The sequence below is a fragment of the Pseudophryne corroboree genome (assembly GCF_028390025.1).
Source record: "Pseudophryne corroboree isolate aPseCor3 chromosome 3 unlocalized genomic scaffold, aPseCor3.hap2 SUPER_3_unloc_1, whole genome shotgun sequence".
Lineage (NCBI taxonomy): Eukaryota > Metazoa > Chordata > Amphibia > Anura > Myobatrachidae > Pseudophryne > Pseudophryne corroboree.
The window spans coordinates 3300677-3319911 of NW_026967493.1; the positions used below are offsets into that span (position 1 = coordinate 3300677).

The 19235-nt window shown below is 47.8% G+C and overlaps 1 protein-coding gene across 9 annotated transcripts in view; it reads left to right on the plus strand.

Moving 5' to 3' along the window:
• LOC134983108 (oocyte zinc finger protein XlCOF6-like) overlaps positions 1-19235 on the plus strand; it is a 426740-nt gene that overhangs the window by 384333 nt on the left and 23172 nt on the right. For 6 of the 9 annotated variants that reach the window (XM_063948823.1, XM_063948819.1, XM_063948815.1 and 3 more), the window contains 2 exons: positions 7072-7169; positions 7291-7399. In XM_063948823.1, the coding sequence (XP_063804893.1) occupies positions 7072-7169; positions 7291-7399 (207 nt within the window). Of the gene's footprint in view, positions 1-5967; positions 6099-6342; positions 6535-6613; positions 6738-7071; positions 7170-7290; positions 7400-19235 lie in introns of all 9 variants that reach the window. The other 3 variants (XM_063948820.1, XM_063948821.1, XM_063948822.1) reach the window with 1 other exon arrangement.

The window sequence follows — 19235 nt, forward strand, 5'->3', positions numbered from 1 at the left end:
GACGCTCTGGTAACACCGTGGGTGTACCAGTCAGTGTATGTGTTCCCTCCTCTGCCTCTCATACCCAAAGTACTGAGAATCATAAGAAGGAGAGGAGTAAGAACTATACTTGTGGCTCCGGATTGGCCAAGAAGAACTTGGTACCCGGAACTGCAAGAGATGCTCACGGAGGACCCGTGGCCTCTACCTCTAAGAAAGGACCTGCTCCAGCAGGGACCTTGTCTGTTCCAAGACTTACCGCGGCTGCGTTTGACGGCATGGCGGTTGAACGCCGGATCCTGAAGGAAAAAGGCATTCCAGATGAAGTCATCCCTACCCTGATCAAAGCCAGAAAGGATGTAACCGCAAAACATTATCACCGCATTTGGCGAAAATATGTTGCGTGGTGTGAGGCCAAGAAGGCCCCTACAGAGGAATTTCAACTGGGTCGTTTCATACATTTCCTGCAAGCAGGACTGTCTATGGGCCTAAAATTAGGATCCATTAAGGTTCAAATTTCGGCCCTGTCGATCTTCTTCCAGAAAGAACTGGCTTCAGTGCCTGAAGTTCAGACGTTTGTCAAGGGGGTACTGCATATACAACCTCCTTTTGTGCCTCCGGTGGCACCTTGGGATCTCAATGTAGTTTTAGGGTTCCTAAAATCACATTGGTTTGAACCACTCACCACTGTGGAATTAAGGTATCTCACATGGAAGGTGGTCATGCTGTTAGCCCTGGCGTCAGCCAGGCGTGTCTCAGAATTGGCGGCTTTATCATATAAAAGCCCTTACCTAATTTTTCATTCAGACAGGGCAGAATTGAGGACTTGTCCTCAATTTCTCCCTAAGGTGGTTTCTGCGTTTCACATGAACCAACCTATTGTGGTACCTGCGGCTACTAGGGACTTGGAGGACTCCAAGTTGCTTGACGTAGTCAGGGCCCTGAAAATATGTTTCCAGGACGGCTGGAGTCAGAAAATCTGACTCGCTGTTTATCCTGTATGCACCCAACAAGCTGGGTGCTCCTGCTTCTAAGCAGAAGATTGCTCGTTGGATTTGTAGTACAATTCAGCTTGCACATTCTGTGACAGGCCTGCCACAACCAAAATCTGTTAAAGCCCATTCCACAAGGAAAGTGGGCTCATCTTGGGCGGCTGCCCGAGGGGTCTCGGCTTTACAACTTTGCCGAGCTGCTACTTGGTCAGGGGCAAACACGTTTGCTAAATTCTACAAATTTGATACCCTGGCTGAGGAGGACCTGGAGTTCTCTCATTCGGTGCTGCAGAGTCATCCGCACTCTCCCGCCCGTTTGGGAGCTTTGGTATAATCCCCATGGTCCTTACGGAAGTCCCAGCATCCACTAGGACGTCGGAGAAAATAAGAATTTACTTACCGATAATTCTATTTCTCGTAGTCCGTAGTGGATGCTGGGCGCCCATCCCAAGTGCGGATTGTCTGCAATACTTGTATATAGTTATTGTTGCAAAAATCAGGTTATTTTTGTTGTGAGCCATCTTTTCAGAGGCTCCTTCGTTTATCATACTGTTAACTAGGTTCAGATCACAGGTTGTACGGTGTGATTGGTGTGGCTGGTATGAGTCTTACCCGGGATTCAAAATCCTTCCTTATTGTGTACGCTCGTCCGGGCACAGTATCCTAACTGAGGCTTGGAGGAGGGTCATAGGGGGAGGAGCCAGTGCACACCAAGTAGTATCTAAGCTTTTACTTTTGTGCCCAGTCTCCTGCGGAGCCGCTATTCCCCATGGTCCTTACGGAAGTCCCAGCATCCACTACGGACTACGAGAAATAGAATTATCGGTAAGTAAATTCTTATTATTGTTAACTAAATCGGGTTATTGTTGTAGTGAGCCATCTTTCCAGAGGCTCCTCTGTTATCATACTGTTAACTGGGTTCAGATCACAAGTTGTACGGTGTGATTGGTGTGGCTGGTATGAGTCTTACCCGGGATTCAAAATCCTTCCTTATTGTGTACGCTCGTCCGGGCACAGTATCCTAACTGAGGCTTGGAGGAGGGTCATAGGGGGAGGAGCCAGTGCACACCAGGTAGTCCTAAAGCTTTACTTTTGTGCCCAGTCTCCTGCGGAGCCGCTAATCCCCATGGTCCTTACGGAGTTCCCAGCATCCACTACGGACTACGAGAAATAGAATTATTGGTAAGTAAATTCTTATTTTCTCATAGAAGATCCTCGGCCTCTTCCTCCTCGCGAGGACCTGCTGCAGCAGGGGCCGTGCGTATATCAAGACTATCCGCGTCTACGTTTGAAGACATGGCTGTTGAGCACTGAATCCTAGCCCGAAAGGGTATTCCAAAAGAAGTCATTCCCACACTTATTCAGGCCAGGAAAGGAGTAAAGTCTAAGCATTACCACCGTATTTGGAGAAAATATGTGTCTTGGTGTGAATCCAAGAAGGCTCCAATGGAAGAGTTTCAGTTAGGATGTTTTCTCCATTTTCTACAGGCAGGTGTGAATGCGTGCCTACGATTGGGTTCAATCAAGGTCCACATTTCGGCCTTATCAATTTTCTTTCAAAAACAATTGGCCTCCCTTCCAGAAGTTCAGACGTTCGTGAAAAGGAGTGCCGCACATCCAACCTCCATTTGTGCCTCCGGTGGCACCATGGGACCTTAATGTGGTGTTGCAGTTCCTGCAATCTGATTGGTTTGAACCTCTGCAGGAGATAGATTTTAAGTTTCTCACTTGGAAAGTGGTCATGTGTTTGGCCTTGGCATCCGCAAGGCGGGTGTTTGAGTTGGGGGCCTTGTCCCACAAGAGCCCTTACCTGATCTTCCATGAAGATAGAGCAGAGTTGAGAACTCGCCAACAATTTCTTCCAAAGGTGGTTTCGTCTTTCCATATGAATCAACCTATTGTGGTGCCAGTGGCCACTGACACCTTCACTGCGTCAAAGTCTCTCGATGTAGTTAGAGCTTTAAAAATTTATGTCGCTAGAACAGCTCGGATACAGATAACAGAAGCTCTGTTTGTCCTGTATGCTCCCAACAAGAGTGGGTGTTCTGCTTCTAAGCAGACCATTGCGCGTTGGATCAGAGGGACGATTCAGCATGCTCATTCCACGGCAGGTTTGCCAATACCGAAGTCTGTAAATGCCCATTCTACTAGACAGGTGGGCGCATCCTGGGCGGCTGCCCGGGGGTTCTCTGCATTGCAACTTTGCCGAGCAGCTACTTGGTCAGGGGCAAACACGTTTGTAAAGTTTTAGAAGTTTGACACCTTGGCCGATGAGGACCTAAAGTTTGGTCAATCGGTGCTGCAGGGTCATCCGCACTCTCCCGCCCATACGGTAGCTTTGGTATAACCCCATGGTACTAAAGTGGACCCCAGCATCTTCTAGGACGTATGAGAAAACAGGATTTTAATACCTACCGGTAAATCCTTTTCTCCTAGTCCGTAGAGGATGCTGGGCGCCCGACTCAGTGCGTACTTTACCTGCAGTTGTTACCTTTATAGTTACACAGATGTTACGGTTATTTTCAGCATGTTGCTGCAATTGTTCATGCCCGTTGGCATGTGTTATGTTGAATGCCATGTTATGCGGCATGGTTGAGGTGTGAGCTGGTATGAATCTCCCCATTAATTTAAAAGTAAATCCTTTCCTCGAAAATGTTCGTCTCCCTGGGCACAGTTCCTATAACTGAGGTCTGTAGGAGGGGCATAGAGGGAGGAGCCAGTTCACACCCTTGAAAAGTCTTAAAGTTCCCATGGCTCTTGCGGAACCGTCTATACCCCATGGTACTAAAGTGGACCCCAGCATCCTCTACGAACTAGGAGAAAAGGATTTACCGGTAGGTAGTAAAATCCTGTTTTCTTTACTGCCCGCAAGCCCGGTGGGGATTGCCAGCAGGGGGAGCAGGCCGGATCTAAGGCACCTCCCCCCAGCCCCAGGGCTCCATTTATGCAATGTTGCCGTCCTGGAGCTGCTTCCTTTTCCCTCACTACCTGTCAGCAGCCATGACAGATAGAGCCTTGCTGTTTTTGGGATTGCTGGGGCAAATCCTCCTCTGTGGAACAGCCTGACTGCCAGTGCTGTGCTTCCTACAGGACACCTGAGTATTCTACCTGTCACTGGGACGGTGTTAGTTAAGAAAGAGTGCATACATTCAGGGTTGTGTGGTACAAACACCCTGTGATATACATCCAGTGCTTACTGCGTTTGTTATCACATATAGCCGTACTGAGTATTACTTTGTATTGCTAGTCCAGTGCAGTTTATGGTACGTAATTTCTGCATGGTGAACGTGTGACTATATACGTGTGTGTGCATGTAGCTGCTGTGTGGTTGCATTACTGCAGGGTATTTCACTCAGGGTGCTATTCTTATATTACTATACCTGTGGGGGCCAAGTGTTTCAGGTTTTCTCTGATGATAATATAGAATTGTTTCACAAGATATAATACTTGGGTATTTTTTACTTGTGAATTATAGTCAGCATATGTTCTATTCCTATTGAACTCTCGGTCTGTGCCATCTTAGGCTGTTTCTCTGAGAGTTTTTACTGGGTATAGTGCTGCTACAATTTGTACTGGGTTGCCCATTACTGTGCGCATAGTTATGTCTGCTACACGTGGCAACGACGTTGGGGCCTCTCCCACACTGCGTGATAGTGAGGCCATTGACGGAATGGAGGATGATTTAGCAGCTGAGAGTTCAGGTTCAGGGGGTTCCTTGCCTCCCAGTGGGTCGTTAGCACTTGGGGCATCACAAGATCCACCTTGGGCTACATTTTCCACATTGTTAAACACACTTGTGACTAAGTTGACGCCCCCTGTGGGACCACCTGTGCCAGTACCACAGTTTGTGGTCCCCGCTGTGAACCCGCCATGGGCGGATCAGCTTTCCACTCAATTACAGCATTTGAACCGATCCATGTCTAAATCTAAAGGTCACTCTCGCTCGCATAAGACTAAGTCGTCTTCTAAAAGGACCATTACCTCCTCCCAATCCGCGGCCTTAACTGACACGTCTTCCGAGGAGGACGGTGCATATACTGACCCCTCAGACACTGACGCTGATGTTTCAGATGGGGAGGGAAAATCATCCGTGGATGTCTCTGATTTGATTGATGCGATACGGCTCATTCTTCAAGTGGCTGATGACTCTGAGCCTGAGACTGTCACCAAGAAACCTGATAGGTTTAAGCGTAAGAAGGTGGTTAAACAGGTTTTACCCTACTCTAAACACCTAATTGACATACGTCAGGAATCCTGGGAAAAATCCGGGGACAAGGTTTACAACGAATAAGAGACTGTTGGCTCGCTATCCTCTTTCTGCGGAGGTGTGTAAAAATTGGGAAACTCCTCCGCCTGTAGATTCTCATGTGGCGCGCATGCTTATTTCCTCAGTGAACACGTTCATAAGGTTCTATGCCTTCGATACTGCCGCTTCCCAGGATGCTTCCTTTGGACGCCGGGTTCTTGTGCCCGCTACAGTGCGTCCCCTCCCGTGAGGAACTGCTTTAGGACATCCCCAATGTAATTCCTTGTGAAGCCCAGTGTACCCCGCAGCAGAAAACGAGATTTATGGTAAGTACTTACCGTTGTTAAAGCTCTTTCTGCGAGGTACACTGGGCTCCACAAGGCGCCCACCCTGATGTACTTAGCTTTTTTGGGTTGGTATTGACATAGCCGCTGACACCCTCTCCTGCGGTGAGTGTGTGGTGTAATTGGCTACAATCGGTTGTCGTCTCTGGTACCTGCTACTGCATTGGGCTGGTTAACAAAACTGAGCTCACTGGCATGGAGGTGGGGTTATAGAGGAGGCGGCGCTGTGCATCTTGGGAACAGTCAAAAGCTTTGAGCCTGTTGGTGCCTCGGATTAAGATCCTACTTTACACCCCGATGTCATTACTTGTGGAGCCCAGTGTACCTCGCAGAAAGAGATTTAACAACTGTAAGTTCTTACCATAAATCTCGTTTTCTTAATGTACATATTTGTTCTGTTCTACAGTGGACATCTCAGGTCAGCCTCCAGAACCAGAGGACTTTCTCAGAGCCTTTAAGATGGAAAAGGACAGGAGACACATAACTGAGAACATCTTAGATCTCACCCTGGAGATCATCTACCTGCTGACAGGGGAGGTGAGGGAGTCTGGGAGTATCACAGTGACCTCATTCTTATCTCTATTACTAACACAGGGACTTGACTGGGGAGGTAAGGGAGTCAGGGAGTGACATAGTGACATCACTCATCGCTATTACTAACACAGGGACCTGACTGGGGAGGTGAGGGAGTCTGGGAGTGTCACAGTGAGATCACTCTTATCTCTATTACTAACACAGTGGTATAGTGTATGCAGTTAATAGTGTCTTTCTTAATGAACAGGCTTACACAATAGTGAATGAAACAACAGGTGAGCGTTTGACACCCAGCAGCCGCCCCGATGTGCCAGATAGATGGGCAAGGACCCAGATCCCCATCCTGGTGCCTCCACCTCACTCACAGATACATGAGAGACACAATGAGAAGAAGATCCTGGAACTCACCAACAAGATAATTCAGCTGCTGACTGGAGAGGTGACTGCTGGGAATGGGACATTATGCAGTAACACCAGGGGATGTGTCTGGGTAATGACTGTATTATTGTGTGTGTCAGGTTCCTATAAGGTGTGAGGATGCCGCAGTCTATTTCTCCACGGAGGAGGGGGAGTATATAGAGGAACACAGGGGTCTGTACAAGGACGTGATGATGGAGAATCACCGGCCCCTCACATCACTGGGTAAGTGGAGACTGTTATGTAGTGTAATGGAGAGAGCTGCTATGGGGGTGGGGTGGGGTGGGGTGGGGGGGGCTACCTAGATAAACATCGCCTGATAATCCCATATATCAGATATTCCCAAATGCGGTCCTCAAGTCACCCCAACGGTCCAGGTTTTAAATGTATCCATGCTTGGTCACAGATTACTTAATTAGCACCTAAGTCAATTTGATTTAACCATTTGTGCTGAGCCATGGATATACCTAAATCCTGGACTGTTGGTGTGCCTTGAAGACTGCGTTTGGAAACCTCTGCCATATATACAATGTACTCCGTCACTGTGTGTCTCCTACAGATGGGGCCAGTAACAGGAATACCCCAGAGAGATGTCCCCGTCCTCTTTATTCCCAAGATCATACAGAGGAAAATCACAGTGTCCCACAGGAGGGTCAGGTAGGTGTATCTGAGGGTCATGCCAATTACCAAAATGACTCTGGATTAGGTGACCTGTAGAGAAGTTGTACATGTCTTAGACAGATCTCCTTTACTCTCAATTTTTGTTTGGGTTACTTAGGATGAAGACTTGATTATTATTAAAATAGAAGATATAAAGGTAAAAGAGACGTATGTGAGGGGTGATCAGCAGTGTATAGAGGAGGAAATCCCTACAGATATCAGAACAGGTGAGTAATGATCACCAAGTACAGAATCATGTTTTTTTACAATATTCTCATATTATACATCCTCCTCTTTCAGTACGGATTTATGGGGGCAAAGTGTCTGCCTAGTGGGGTAGTTAGAAGCCATCAGCCCCTATTATACTCCTGCTCTCCTCCTCACATCATGTCACTGTGTGTTACCAGCCCAGAGATCTGACCAGTCTCCTCCCCACACTTTCTGGCGTATCTCATACATCAGGAGCCATTAGCCCCTATTATACTCCTGCTCTCCCCCTCACATCATGTCACTGTGTGTAACCAGCCCAGATATCTGACCAGTCTCCTCCCCACACTCTCTGGTGTATCTCGTACATCAGGAGCCATCAGCCCCTATTATACTCCTGCTCTCCCCCTCACATCATGTCACTGTGTGTTACCAGCCCAGAGTTCTGAGTGTCTCTTTCGCATGCTCTCTCACCCCTGATGTTTGTGGTTTGCACCGCAAACATCAATATCCATTAGCTCCTATTATACTTCTGCGCTCCCCTCACATCATGTCAATTGGAGGGGCAATGAGAGTGCTATAAACTTCAGTAGGAAGAGATCTGTCGTATTTTGGTCATTCAATCATTCCTTTGAAATATTTAGCTCCTCTTACATCTTATCTGAGGAACACTGTAGTCTATACTATGTGCAGAGGGCTGGCACGGGATCGGAAATGAAATGGCATGCTCCTCCTCAGCCAGTGTCCTCATTACCTTCCTTGAACGCTCTGGCACTTTCTCTTCATTTGATCCCACAAATGAAGATGAGTTATCTACACTCTTGTCATCCTTCTACTCTTACTCTCCTCTTCATCCTATCCCCTCCCAAATCAGTACATCTCTGTCTCCTGTGATCATCCCAACTTTATCTAAGATCTGTAATCTCTCCCTCTATACTGGGAACTTTCTATCACTGTTCAAGCATGCAGTGAATTACTCCCTTTCTGAAAAACCAAAATTCTGGCCCAAACTCATCCTCAAACTGCCATCCCATCTCTCAGCTCCTATGTCTCTCCAAGCTACTTGAGAGATTTGCCTACACGCTCCTCACACACTTTCTTAATAGTGCGGTGTTAAGAAATCACTATCATTGCCTACCTTATGTGATTTGCTTCTCTCCCTCCGGCTGGATCTCTTGGTGCCCATTCGTTAATTCGCCCGCCGACGTGATGCAGTGAGGTCACACTTTGCTTGACTATTCGGTCTCTCGCTTCCCACGCGTTTCAGGCTTACAGCCCTTTCTCAAGGATAGCATCCATGATCTGAGGTCTCCTCTTTATTGGGAAAACCTTTATTAGCTTCATTTAAATAGTAATTGATTCCGGATCCATTTCTAAAAAACGTCCGTCGCTTCAATTCTTGCAGCGTGGTCCCACTAATAAAAACTGGGCAACCTGTGTTATAATTCCTACGCTACTCTGTATGTAACTAGTTTAACTATAATGACCCAGGTTATGTTTGTAAGTCTAAATAACAGCTATAATTTATGCTTTTTTTTAACATTCTATTCCTTTAAATACTATATCCTTGGATATTTCTTTCAGCTAGGAATTTATCTAATCCATTCTTATACATATTAACTGGGTGGTATTCAATTGTTTGAAAAGTAGGTTGGTTGTCTGTTTTTTCCTAATAGACAGGAAAAAACAGGCACCCAACCGACTTTTCAAACAATCGAATGGGTGTGGTATGGAAGGTAGATAGTAACTAGGTCGACAGTGTCTATGTCGACCACTATTGGTTGACAGGGTCTTTAGGTCGACATGGTCTAGGTCAGTGGTAGCCAACCGTGGTCCTCAAGACCTACCAACAGTTCACATTTTCCAGCTCACCTGGAAGGTGCACATGTGCAGTTATTACTAACTGTCACACTTTAAAAGATACACAGGTGGACTCTGTGAGGAGACCTGGAAAACGTGCAGTGTTGGTAGCTCTCGAGGACCAGGGTTGGCTACCCCTGGTCTAGGTCGACAGGTCAAAAGGTCGACATTAGTTTTTTAATGTTTTTTTGGTGTCGTTTTTTTCGTAGAGTGACCGGGAACCCCAATTAGTGCACAGTGTCCCCTCGCATGGCTCGCTTCGCTCACCATGCTTCGGGCGAGGTGCCTCGCTTTGCTTGGCACAGATTACCGTTCCAATCGTAGTCCACGTTGATCGTTAAGTATGAAAAGGTTAAAAAAAAGAAAAAAATCATGAAAAACTCATGTCGACCTAGAGACCCTGTCGACCTAGATAGTGTAGACCTAGAGACCGGATCCCCAATTGACTATCCCCCACTGAGTCCACCATTACTACCTTCTGTGGCAGAGAATTCCAAATCTTTACTTCCCTTAATGTGAAGAAACCTTTCCTTCATATGGTATGCTAAGTCTGTTATCAGTGAGCACCCCCAAGTCTTTTTCAACTACTGTTTCCCCTAAAACTTCCCCAGTTAATTTGTAGGTTGCCTGATTGTTTTTAATCCCGAGGTGTATAACTTTACATATTTCTTTATTGAATCTCATTCTCTGTCAGTCTGTCCAAACTTCCAGTTTAAGTAGAGACTCAACATCCTTGTCAAAATGTATTATTCTACACAGTTTAGTGTAATCTGCAAAAATTGACACTGTGCTTTCCATTCCCACTCCACGGTCATTAATAAATATATTAAACAGTAGTGGTCCGAGTACTGAACCTTGCAGTATTCCACGGAGTACTGGGGCCCAGTCGGAAAACATCCCATTAACCACCACTCGCTGTTCCCTGTTGTTCAGCCAATTACTTATCCAAGTACAAATAGTGTTTCCTACCCCAAGCTCTCTTAATTTGAAAATCAGTCTCGTGTGTAGCAGTGTGTCAAAGGCTTTAGCAAAATCCAAATAGATCACATCCACTGTTTTACTCTGATCAATATTATTGCTCACTTTCTCATAGAAGGTAATTAAGTTAGTTTGACATGACCTGTTCCTCACAAAACCATGTTGGTTCATATTAATAACCTTGGAGGTATCCAAGTACTCCTGTATGCTATCCCTTATTATACCATCCAGTATTTCTCTGACGTCCTAGTGGATGCTGGGACTCCGTAAGGACCATGGGGAATAGCGGCTCCGCAGGAGACAGGGCACAATAATAAAAGCTTAAGGATCAGGTGGTGTGCACTGGCTCCTCCCCCTATGACCCTCCTCCAAGCCTCAGTTAGATTTTTGTGCCCGGCCGAGAAGGGTGCAATCTAGGTGGCTCTCCTGAGCTGCTTAGAATAAAAGTTTAGTTTAGGTTTTTTTATTTTCAGTGAGTCCTGCTGGCAACAGGCTCACTGCATCGTGGGACTAAGGGGAGAAGAAGCGAACTCACCTGCGTGCAGAGTGGATTGGGCTTCTTAGGCTACTGGACATTGGCTCCAGAGGGACGATCACAGGTACAGCCTGGATGGGTCACCGGAGCCGCGCCGCCGTCCCCCTTACAGAGCCAGAAGAGACGAAGAGGTCCGGTGAAATCGGCGGCAGAAGACATCCTGTCTTCAGACTAAGGTAGCGCACAGCACCGAGCTGTGCGCCATTGCTCTCAGCACACTTCACACTCCGGTCACTGAGGGTGCAGGGCGCTAGGGGGGGAGCGCCCTGAGACGCAATAAAACAATATTATACCTTAGGTGGCGAAAAGAATACATCACATATAGCTCCTGGGCTATATGGATGTATTTTAACCCCTGCCATTTTACACAGAAAAAGCGGGAGATAAGGACGTCGTGAAGGGGCGGAGCCTATCTCCTCAGCACACAAGCGCCATTTTCCCTCACAGCTCCGCTGGAAGGACGGCTCCCTGACTCTCCCCTGCAGTCCTGCTTCAGAATCAGGGTAAAAAAGAGAAGGGGGGGCATTTTGGCAGCAAATAACTATATAAAACAGCAGCTATAAGGGAATAACACTTATATAAGGTTATCCCTATATATATATATAGCGCTGGGTGTGTGCTGGCAGACTCTCCCTCTGTCTCTCCAAAGGGCTAAGTGGGGTCCTGTCCTCTATCAGAGCATTCCCGGTGTGTGTGTTGTGTGTCGGTACGCGTGTGTCGACATGTATGAGGAGGAAAATGATGTGGAGGCGGAGCAGTTGCCTGTGTTAGTGATGTCATCCCCTAGGGAGTCGACACCTGACTGGATGATTGTTTTTAAACAATTAAGTGATAATGTCAGCACTTTGCAAAAAACTGTTGACGACATGAGACAGCCGGCAAATCAATTAGTGCCTGTTCAGGCGTCTCAGACACCGTCAGGGCCCCTAAAACGGCCGTTACCTCAGTGGGTCGACACAGACCCAGACACAGATACTGAGTCTAGTGTCGACGGTGACGAGACAAACGTAATGTCCAGTAGGGCCACACGTTACATGATCACGGCAATGAAAGAGGCATTGAACCTTTCTGACACTACAAGTACCACAAAGAAGGGTATTATGTGGGGTGTGAAAAAACTGCCAATAGTTTTTCCTGAGTCAGATGAAATTAATGAGGTGTGTGATAAAGCGTGGGTTTCCCCCGATAAAAAACAGCTAATTTCTAATAAATTATTAGCACTATATCCTTTCCCGCCAGAGGTTAGGGCGCGGTGGGAAACACCCCCTAGGGTAGATAAGGCGCTCACACGTTTATCTAAACAAGTAGCGTTACCGTCCCCGGATACGGCCACCCTCAAAGAACCAGCTGATAGGAGGCTGGAAAATATCCTAAAAAGTATATACACACATACTGGTGTTATACTGCGACCAGCAATCGCCTCAGCCTGGATGTGCAGTGCTGGAGTCGCATGGGCGGATTCCCTGACTGAGAATATTGATACCCTGGATAGGGACAATATTTTGTTAACCATAGAACATTTAAAGGATGCATTGCTATATATGCGTGATGCACAGAGGGATATTTGCACCCTGGTATCAAGAGTAAGTGCTATGTCCATCTCTGCAAGAAGAGCGCTATGGACGCGACAGTGGTCAGGGGATGCGGATTCCAAACGGCACATGGAAGTATTGCCGTATAAAGGGGAGGAGTTATTTGGGGCTGGTCTATCGGACCTGGTGGCCACGGCAACGGCTGGGAAATCCACCTTTTTACCCCAGGTCACTTCACATCAGCAGAAAAAGACACAGTCTTTTCAAACTCAGTCCTTTCGTTCCCATAAGTACAAGCGAGCAAAAGGCCACTCCTTTCTGCCCAGGGGCAGAGGAAGAGGAAAAAGACTGCACCATGCAGCCGCTTCCCAGGAGCAGAAGCCCTCCCCTGCTTCTGCCAAGTCTTCAGCATGACGCTGGGGCTTTACAAGCAGACTCAGACATGGTGGGGGCCCGTCTCAAGAATTTCAACGCGCAGTGGGCTCACTCGCAAGTGGATCCCTGGATTCTACAGGTAGTATCGCAGGGGTACAAACTGGAATTCGAGGCGTTTCCCCCTCATCGGTTCCTGAAGTCTGCTTTACCAAAGTCTCCCTCCGACAAGGAGGCAGTTTTGGAAGCCATTCACAAGCTGTATTCCCAGCAGGTGATAATCAAGGTACCCCTCTTACAACAGGGAAAGGGGTATTATTCCACGCTGTTCGTAGTACCGAAGCCGGACGGCTCGGTGAGACCAATTTTAAATTTAAAATCCTTGAACACTTACATAAAAAGGTTCAAATTCAAGATGGAGTCACTCAGAGCAGTGATAGCGAACCTGGAAGAAGGGGACTATATGGTGTCTCTGGACATCAAAGATGCTTATCTCCACGTCCCAATCTACCCTTCTCACCAAGGGTACCTCAGGTTTGTAGTACAAAACTGTCATTATCAGTTTCAGACGCTGCCGTTTGGATTGTCCACGGCACCTCGGGTCTTTACCAAGGTAATGGCCGAAATGATGATTCTTCTACGAAGAAAAGGCATCTTAATTATCCCTTACTTGGACGATCTCCTGATAAGGGCAAGGGCCAGGGAACAGTTAGAAGTCGGAGTGGCACTATCTCAGGTAGTGTTACGTCAGCACGGGTGGATTCTAAATATTCCAAAATCGCAGCTGATTCCAACGACACGTCTACTGTTCCTAGGAATGATTCTGGACACAGTCCAGAAGAAGGTGTTTCTCCCAGAGGAGAAGGCCAGGGAGTTATCCGAGCTAGTCAGGAACCTCCTAAAACCAGGCCAGGTCTCAGTGCATCAGTGCACGAGGGTCCTGGGAAAAATGGTGGCTTCTTACGAAGCGATTCCATTCGGAAGATTCCATGCAAGAACATTTCAGTGGGATCTACTGGACAAATGGTCCGGTTCGCATCTTCAGATGCATCAGCGGATAACCCTGTCGCCAAGGACAAGGGTGTCTCTCCTGTGGTGGCTGCAGAGTGCTCATCTACTAGAGGGCCGCAGATTTGGCATTCAGGATTGGATCCTGGTAACCACGGATGCCAGCCTGAGAGGCTGGGGAGCAGTCACACAGGGAAGGAATTTCCAGGGCTTGTGGTCAAGCATGGAAACATCTCTTCATATAAACATTCTGGAACTAAGGGCCATTTACAATGCCCTAAGTCAAGCAAAACCTCTGCTTCAGGGTCAGGCGGTGTTGATCCAATCGGACAACATCACGTCAGTCGCCCACGTAAACAGACAGGGCGGCACGAGAAGCAGGAGGGCAATGGCAGAAGCTGCAAGGATTCTTCGCTGGGCGGAAAATCATGTGATAGCACTGTCAGCAGTGTTCATTCCGGGAGTGGACAACTGGGAAGCAGACTTCCTCAGCAGACACGACCTTCACCCGGGAGAGTGGGGACTTCACCCAGAAGTCTTCCACCTGATTGTAAACCGTTGGGAAAAACCAAAGGTGGACATGATGGTGTCACGTCTAAACAAAAAACTGGACAGATATTGCGCCAGGTCAAGGGACCCTCAGGCAATAGCAGTGGACGCTCTGGTAACGCCGTGGGTGTACCAGTCAGTGTATGTGTTCCCTCCTCTGCCTCTCATACCAAAAGTACTGAGAATCTTAAGAAGGAGAGGAGTAAGAACTATACTCGTGGTTCCGGATTGGCCAAGAAGGACTTGGTACCCGGAACTTCAAGAGATGCTCACGGACGAACCGTGGCCTCTACCTCTAAGAAAGGACCTGCTACTGCAGGGGCCTTGTCTGTTCCAAGACTTACCGCGACTGCGTTTGACGGCATGGCGGTTGAACGCCGGATCCTGAGGGAAAAAGGCATTCCAGAAGAAGTCATCCCTACTCTGGTCAAAGCCAGGAAGGACGTAACCGCAAAACATTATCACCGCATTTGGCGTAAATATGTTGCGTGGTGTGAGGCCAAGAAGGCCCCTACAGAGGAATTTCAACTGGGTCGTTTCCTTCATTTCCTGCAAACAGGACTGTCTATGGGCCTAAAATTAGGGTCCATTAAGGTTCAAATTTCGGCCCTGTCGATTTTCTTCCAAAAAGAACTGGCTTCAGTACCTGAAGTTCAGACATTTGTAAAAGGGGTGCTGCACATACAGCCTCCTTTTGTGCCTCCAGTGGCACCTTGGGATCTCAATGTTGTGTTGAGTTTTCTAAAGTCACATTGGTTTGAACCACTTTCCACTGTGGACTTAAAATATCTCACATGGAAGGTGTCGATGCTGTTAGCCTTGGCTTCAGCCAGGCGTGTGTCAGAATTGGCGGCTTTATCATATAAAAGCCCTTACTTAATTTTTCATTCTGACAGGGCGGAATTGAGGACTCGTCCTCAATTTCTACCTAAGGTGGTTTCTGCATTTCACATGAACCAACCTATTGTGGTACCTGCGGCTACCAGGGACTTAGAGGACTCTAAGTTGCTTGACGTTGTCAGGGCCTTGAAAATATATGTTTCCAGGACGGCTGGAGTCAGAAAATCTGACTCGCTGTTTATCCTGTATGCACCCAACAAGCTGCGTGCTCCTGCTTCAAAGCAGACAATTGCTCCTTGGATTTGTAGTACAATTCAGCTTGCACATTCTGTGGCAGGATTGCCACAGCCAAAATCAGTAAAAGCCCATTCCACAAGGAAAGTGGGCTCATCTTGGGCGGCTGCCCGAGGGGTCTCTGCTTTACAACTTTGCCGAGCAGCTACTTGGTCAGGGGCAAACACGTTTGCTAAATTTTACAAATTTGATACCCTGGCTGAGGAGGACCTGGAGTTCTCTCATTCGGTGCTGCAGAGTCATCCGCACTCTCCCGCCCGTTTGGGAGCTTTGGTATAATCCCCATGGTCCTTACGGAGTCCCAGCATCCACTAGGACGTCAGAGAAAATAAGATTTTACTTACCGATAAATCTATTTCTCGTAGTCCGTAGTGGATGCTGGGCGCCCATCCCTAGTGCGGATTGTCTGCAATACTTGTATATAGTTATTGTTACAAAAATTCGGGTTATTATTGTTGTGAGCCATCTTTTCAGAGGCTCCTTTGTATTTATCATACTGTTAACTGGGTTCAGATCACGAGTTGTACGGTGTGATTGGTGTGGCTGGTATGAGTCTTACCCGGGATTCATAAATCCTTCCTTATTGTGTACTCTCGTCCGGGCACAGTATCCTAACTGAGGCTTGGAGGAGGGTCATAGGGGGAGGAGCCAGTGCACACCACCTGATCCTTAAGCTTTTATTATTGTGCCCTGTCTCCTGCGGAGCCGCTATTCCCCATGGTCCTTACGGAGTCCCAGCATCCACTACGGACTACGAGAAATAGATTTATCGGTAAGTAAAATCTTATTTTTCCCCACTATAGATGTCAAACTTACTGGTCTATAGTTACCAGGATGAGTTTTAGTTCCCCTGCTATGCGCCAGTCCTTCGGTATCATGACTGATGTAATTGAATCATAAAATATCAAATATAAAGGCCTTGCTAGTTCTGAGTTAAGCTCCATAAGAACCCTTGGGTGAAGTCCATCCGGACCAGGAGATTTATTAATTTTAATTTCTCTGACGTCCTAGCTGGAAACTCTGTAAGGACCATGGGGAATAGACTGGCTCCGCAGGAGACTGGGCACTCTAAAAGAAAGATTAGGTACTATCTGGTGTGCACTATGCCCCTCCTACAGACCTCAGTTAGAATCTGTGCCCGGCCAGAGCTGGGTGCTCCTAGTGGGCACTCCTGAGCTTGCTAGAAAAGAAAGTATTTCTTAGGTTTTTTATTTTCAGTGAGATCTGCTGGCAACAGACTCACTGCTACGTGGGACTGAGGGGAGAGAAGCAAACCTACCTGCTTGCAGCTAGCTTGTGCTTCTTAGGCTCCTGGACACCATTAGCTCCAGAGGGTTCGAACACAGGGCCTGACCTCGATCGTCCGTTCCCGGAGCCGCGCCGCTGTCCCCCTTGCAGAGCCAGAAGACAGAAGAGAAGCGATGAAATCGGAGGCTGAAGACTCCTGTCTTCATTAAGGTAGCGCACAGCACCACAGCTGTGCGCCATTGCTCCCACAGCACACCACACACTCCGGTCACTGTAGGGTGCAGGGCGCTGGGGGGGGGCACCCTGTGCAGCAATTATAATACCATTTGGCAAAAATACGCATAATACAGTCTCATAACTGTAGATGTGTAAAAAACCCCGCCATTAAAGTACATAAAACGCGGGACAGAAGCCCGGCGCTGAGGGGGCGGGGCCTTCTTCCTCAGCACACCAGCGCCATTTTTCCTTCACAGCTCCGCTGGAAGCAGCTCCCCAGGTTCTCCCCTGCAGTATCCTGATACAAGAAGGGTAAAAAAGAGAGGGGGGCACATAAATTTAGGCTCAAATAATATATTTAAGCAGCTATTGGGTAAATCACTTTTTATAGTGTAAATCCCTGTGTTATATAGTGCTGTGGTGTGTGCTGGCATACTCTCTCTCTGTCTCCCCAAAGGACTTTGTGGGGTCCTGTCCTCAGTCAGAGCATTCCCTGTGTGTGTGCGGTGTGTCGGTACGGCTGTGTCGACATGTTTGATGAGGAGGGTTACGTGGAGGCGGAGCAGGGGCAGATAAGTGTGGTGTCGCCCCCGACGGGGCCGACACCTGATTGGATGGATATGTGGAAGGTCTTAACCGACAGTGTCAACTCCTTACATAAAAGGTTCGATGACGCAGCAGCCTTGGGACAGCCGGGGTCTCAGCCCGCGCCTGCCCAGGCGACTCGGAAGCCGTTAGAGGCTCATAAACGCCCGGTAGCTCAGATGGTAGACACAGATGTCGACACGGAGTCTGACTCCAGTGTAGATGAGGATGAGACAAATGTACAGTCTACAAAAGCCATCCGATGCATGATTACTGCAATGAAAGATGTATTGCACATTTCTGACGTTAACCCGGTTACCACCAAGAGGGGTATTATGTTTGGGGAGAAAAAGCAGCCAGTGACTTTTCCCCCATCTGATGAATTAAATTGTGTGAAGAAGCGTGGAGTTCCCCTGATAAAAAAACTAGTGATTTCTAAGAGGTTACTGTTGGCGTACCCTTTCCCGCTAACGGACAGGTTACGTTGGGAAACATCCCCTAGGGTGGACAAGGCGCTTACACGCTTATCAAAAAGGGTGGCACTGCCGTCTCAGGATACGGCCGCCCTAAAGGAGCCTGCGGATAGAAAGCAGGAAGCTATCCTGAAGTCTGTGCATACACACTCGGGTACTATATTGAGACCTGCTATTGCTTCAGCCTGGATGTGTAGTGCTGCAGCAGCATGGACTGATACCCTGTCCGACAACATTGATTCCCTCGACAGGGATACTATTTTGCTAACCATAGAACATATAAAAGACGTCTTATATATGCGGGATGCACAGAGGGACATTTGCCTGCTGGCATCTAGAATTAATGCAATGTCCATTTCTGCCAGGAGAGTATTATGGACTCGGCAGTGGACAGGAGATGCTGATTCTAAAAAACACATGGAGGTGTTGCCTTATAAGGGTGAGGAATTGTTTGGGGACGGTCTCTCGGACCTCGTATCCACAGCAACAGCTGGGAAGTCGACTTTTTTACCTCAGGTTCCCTCACAGCCTAAGAAAGCACCGTATTATCAAATGCAGTCCTTTCGGCCTCAAAAAGGCAAGCGGGTCAGAGGCACATCCTTTCTGGCCAGAGGCAGGGGTAGAGGAAAGAAGCTGCACCAGGCAGCCAGTTCCCAGGAACAAAAATCCTCCCCTGCTTCCACTAAGTCCACCGCATGACGCTGGAGCTCCACAGGCGGAGCCAGGTGCGGTGGGGGCGCGTCTCCGAAACTTCAGCAACCAGTGGGTTCGCTCACAGGTGGATCTCTGGGCTGTACAAATTGTATCTCAGGGATACAAGCTGGAGTTCGAGGCGACTCCCCATCGCCGTTACCTCAAATCAGCATTGCCAGCTGCTCCCAGGGAAAGGGAGGTAGTACTGGCGGCAATTCACAAGCTGTACCTCCAGCAGGTGATAATAAAGGTTCCCCTCCTTCAACAGGGACGGGGTTACTATTCCACAATGTTTGTGGTACCAAAACCGGACGGTTCGGCGAGACCCATTCTGAATTTAAAATCCTTGAACACTTATATAAGGAAGTTCAAGTTCAAAATGGAATCGCTCAGGGCGGTTATTGTAAGCCTGGAAGAGGGGGATTTTATGGTGTCGCTGGACATCAAGGATGCTTACTTGCATGTCCCCATTTACCCGCCTCACCAGGAGTACCTCAGGTTTGTGGTACAGGATTGTCATTACCAATTCCAGACGTTGCCGTTTGGTCTGTCCACGGCACAGAGAGAATTTACCAAGGTAATGGCCGAAATTATGATACTCCTTCGGAAGAAGGGAGTTATAATTATCCCGTACTTGGACGATCTCCTTATAAAGGCGAGGTCCAGAGAGCAG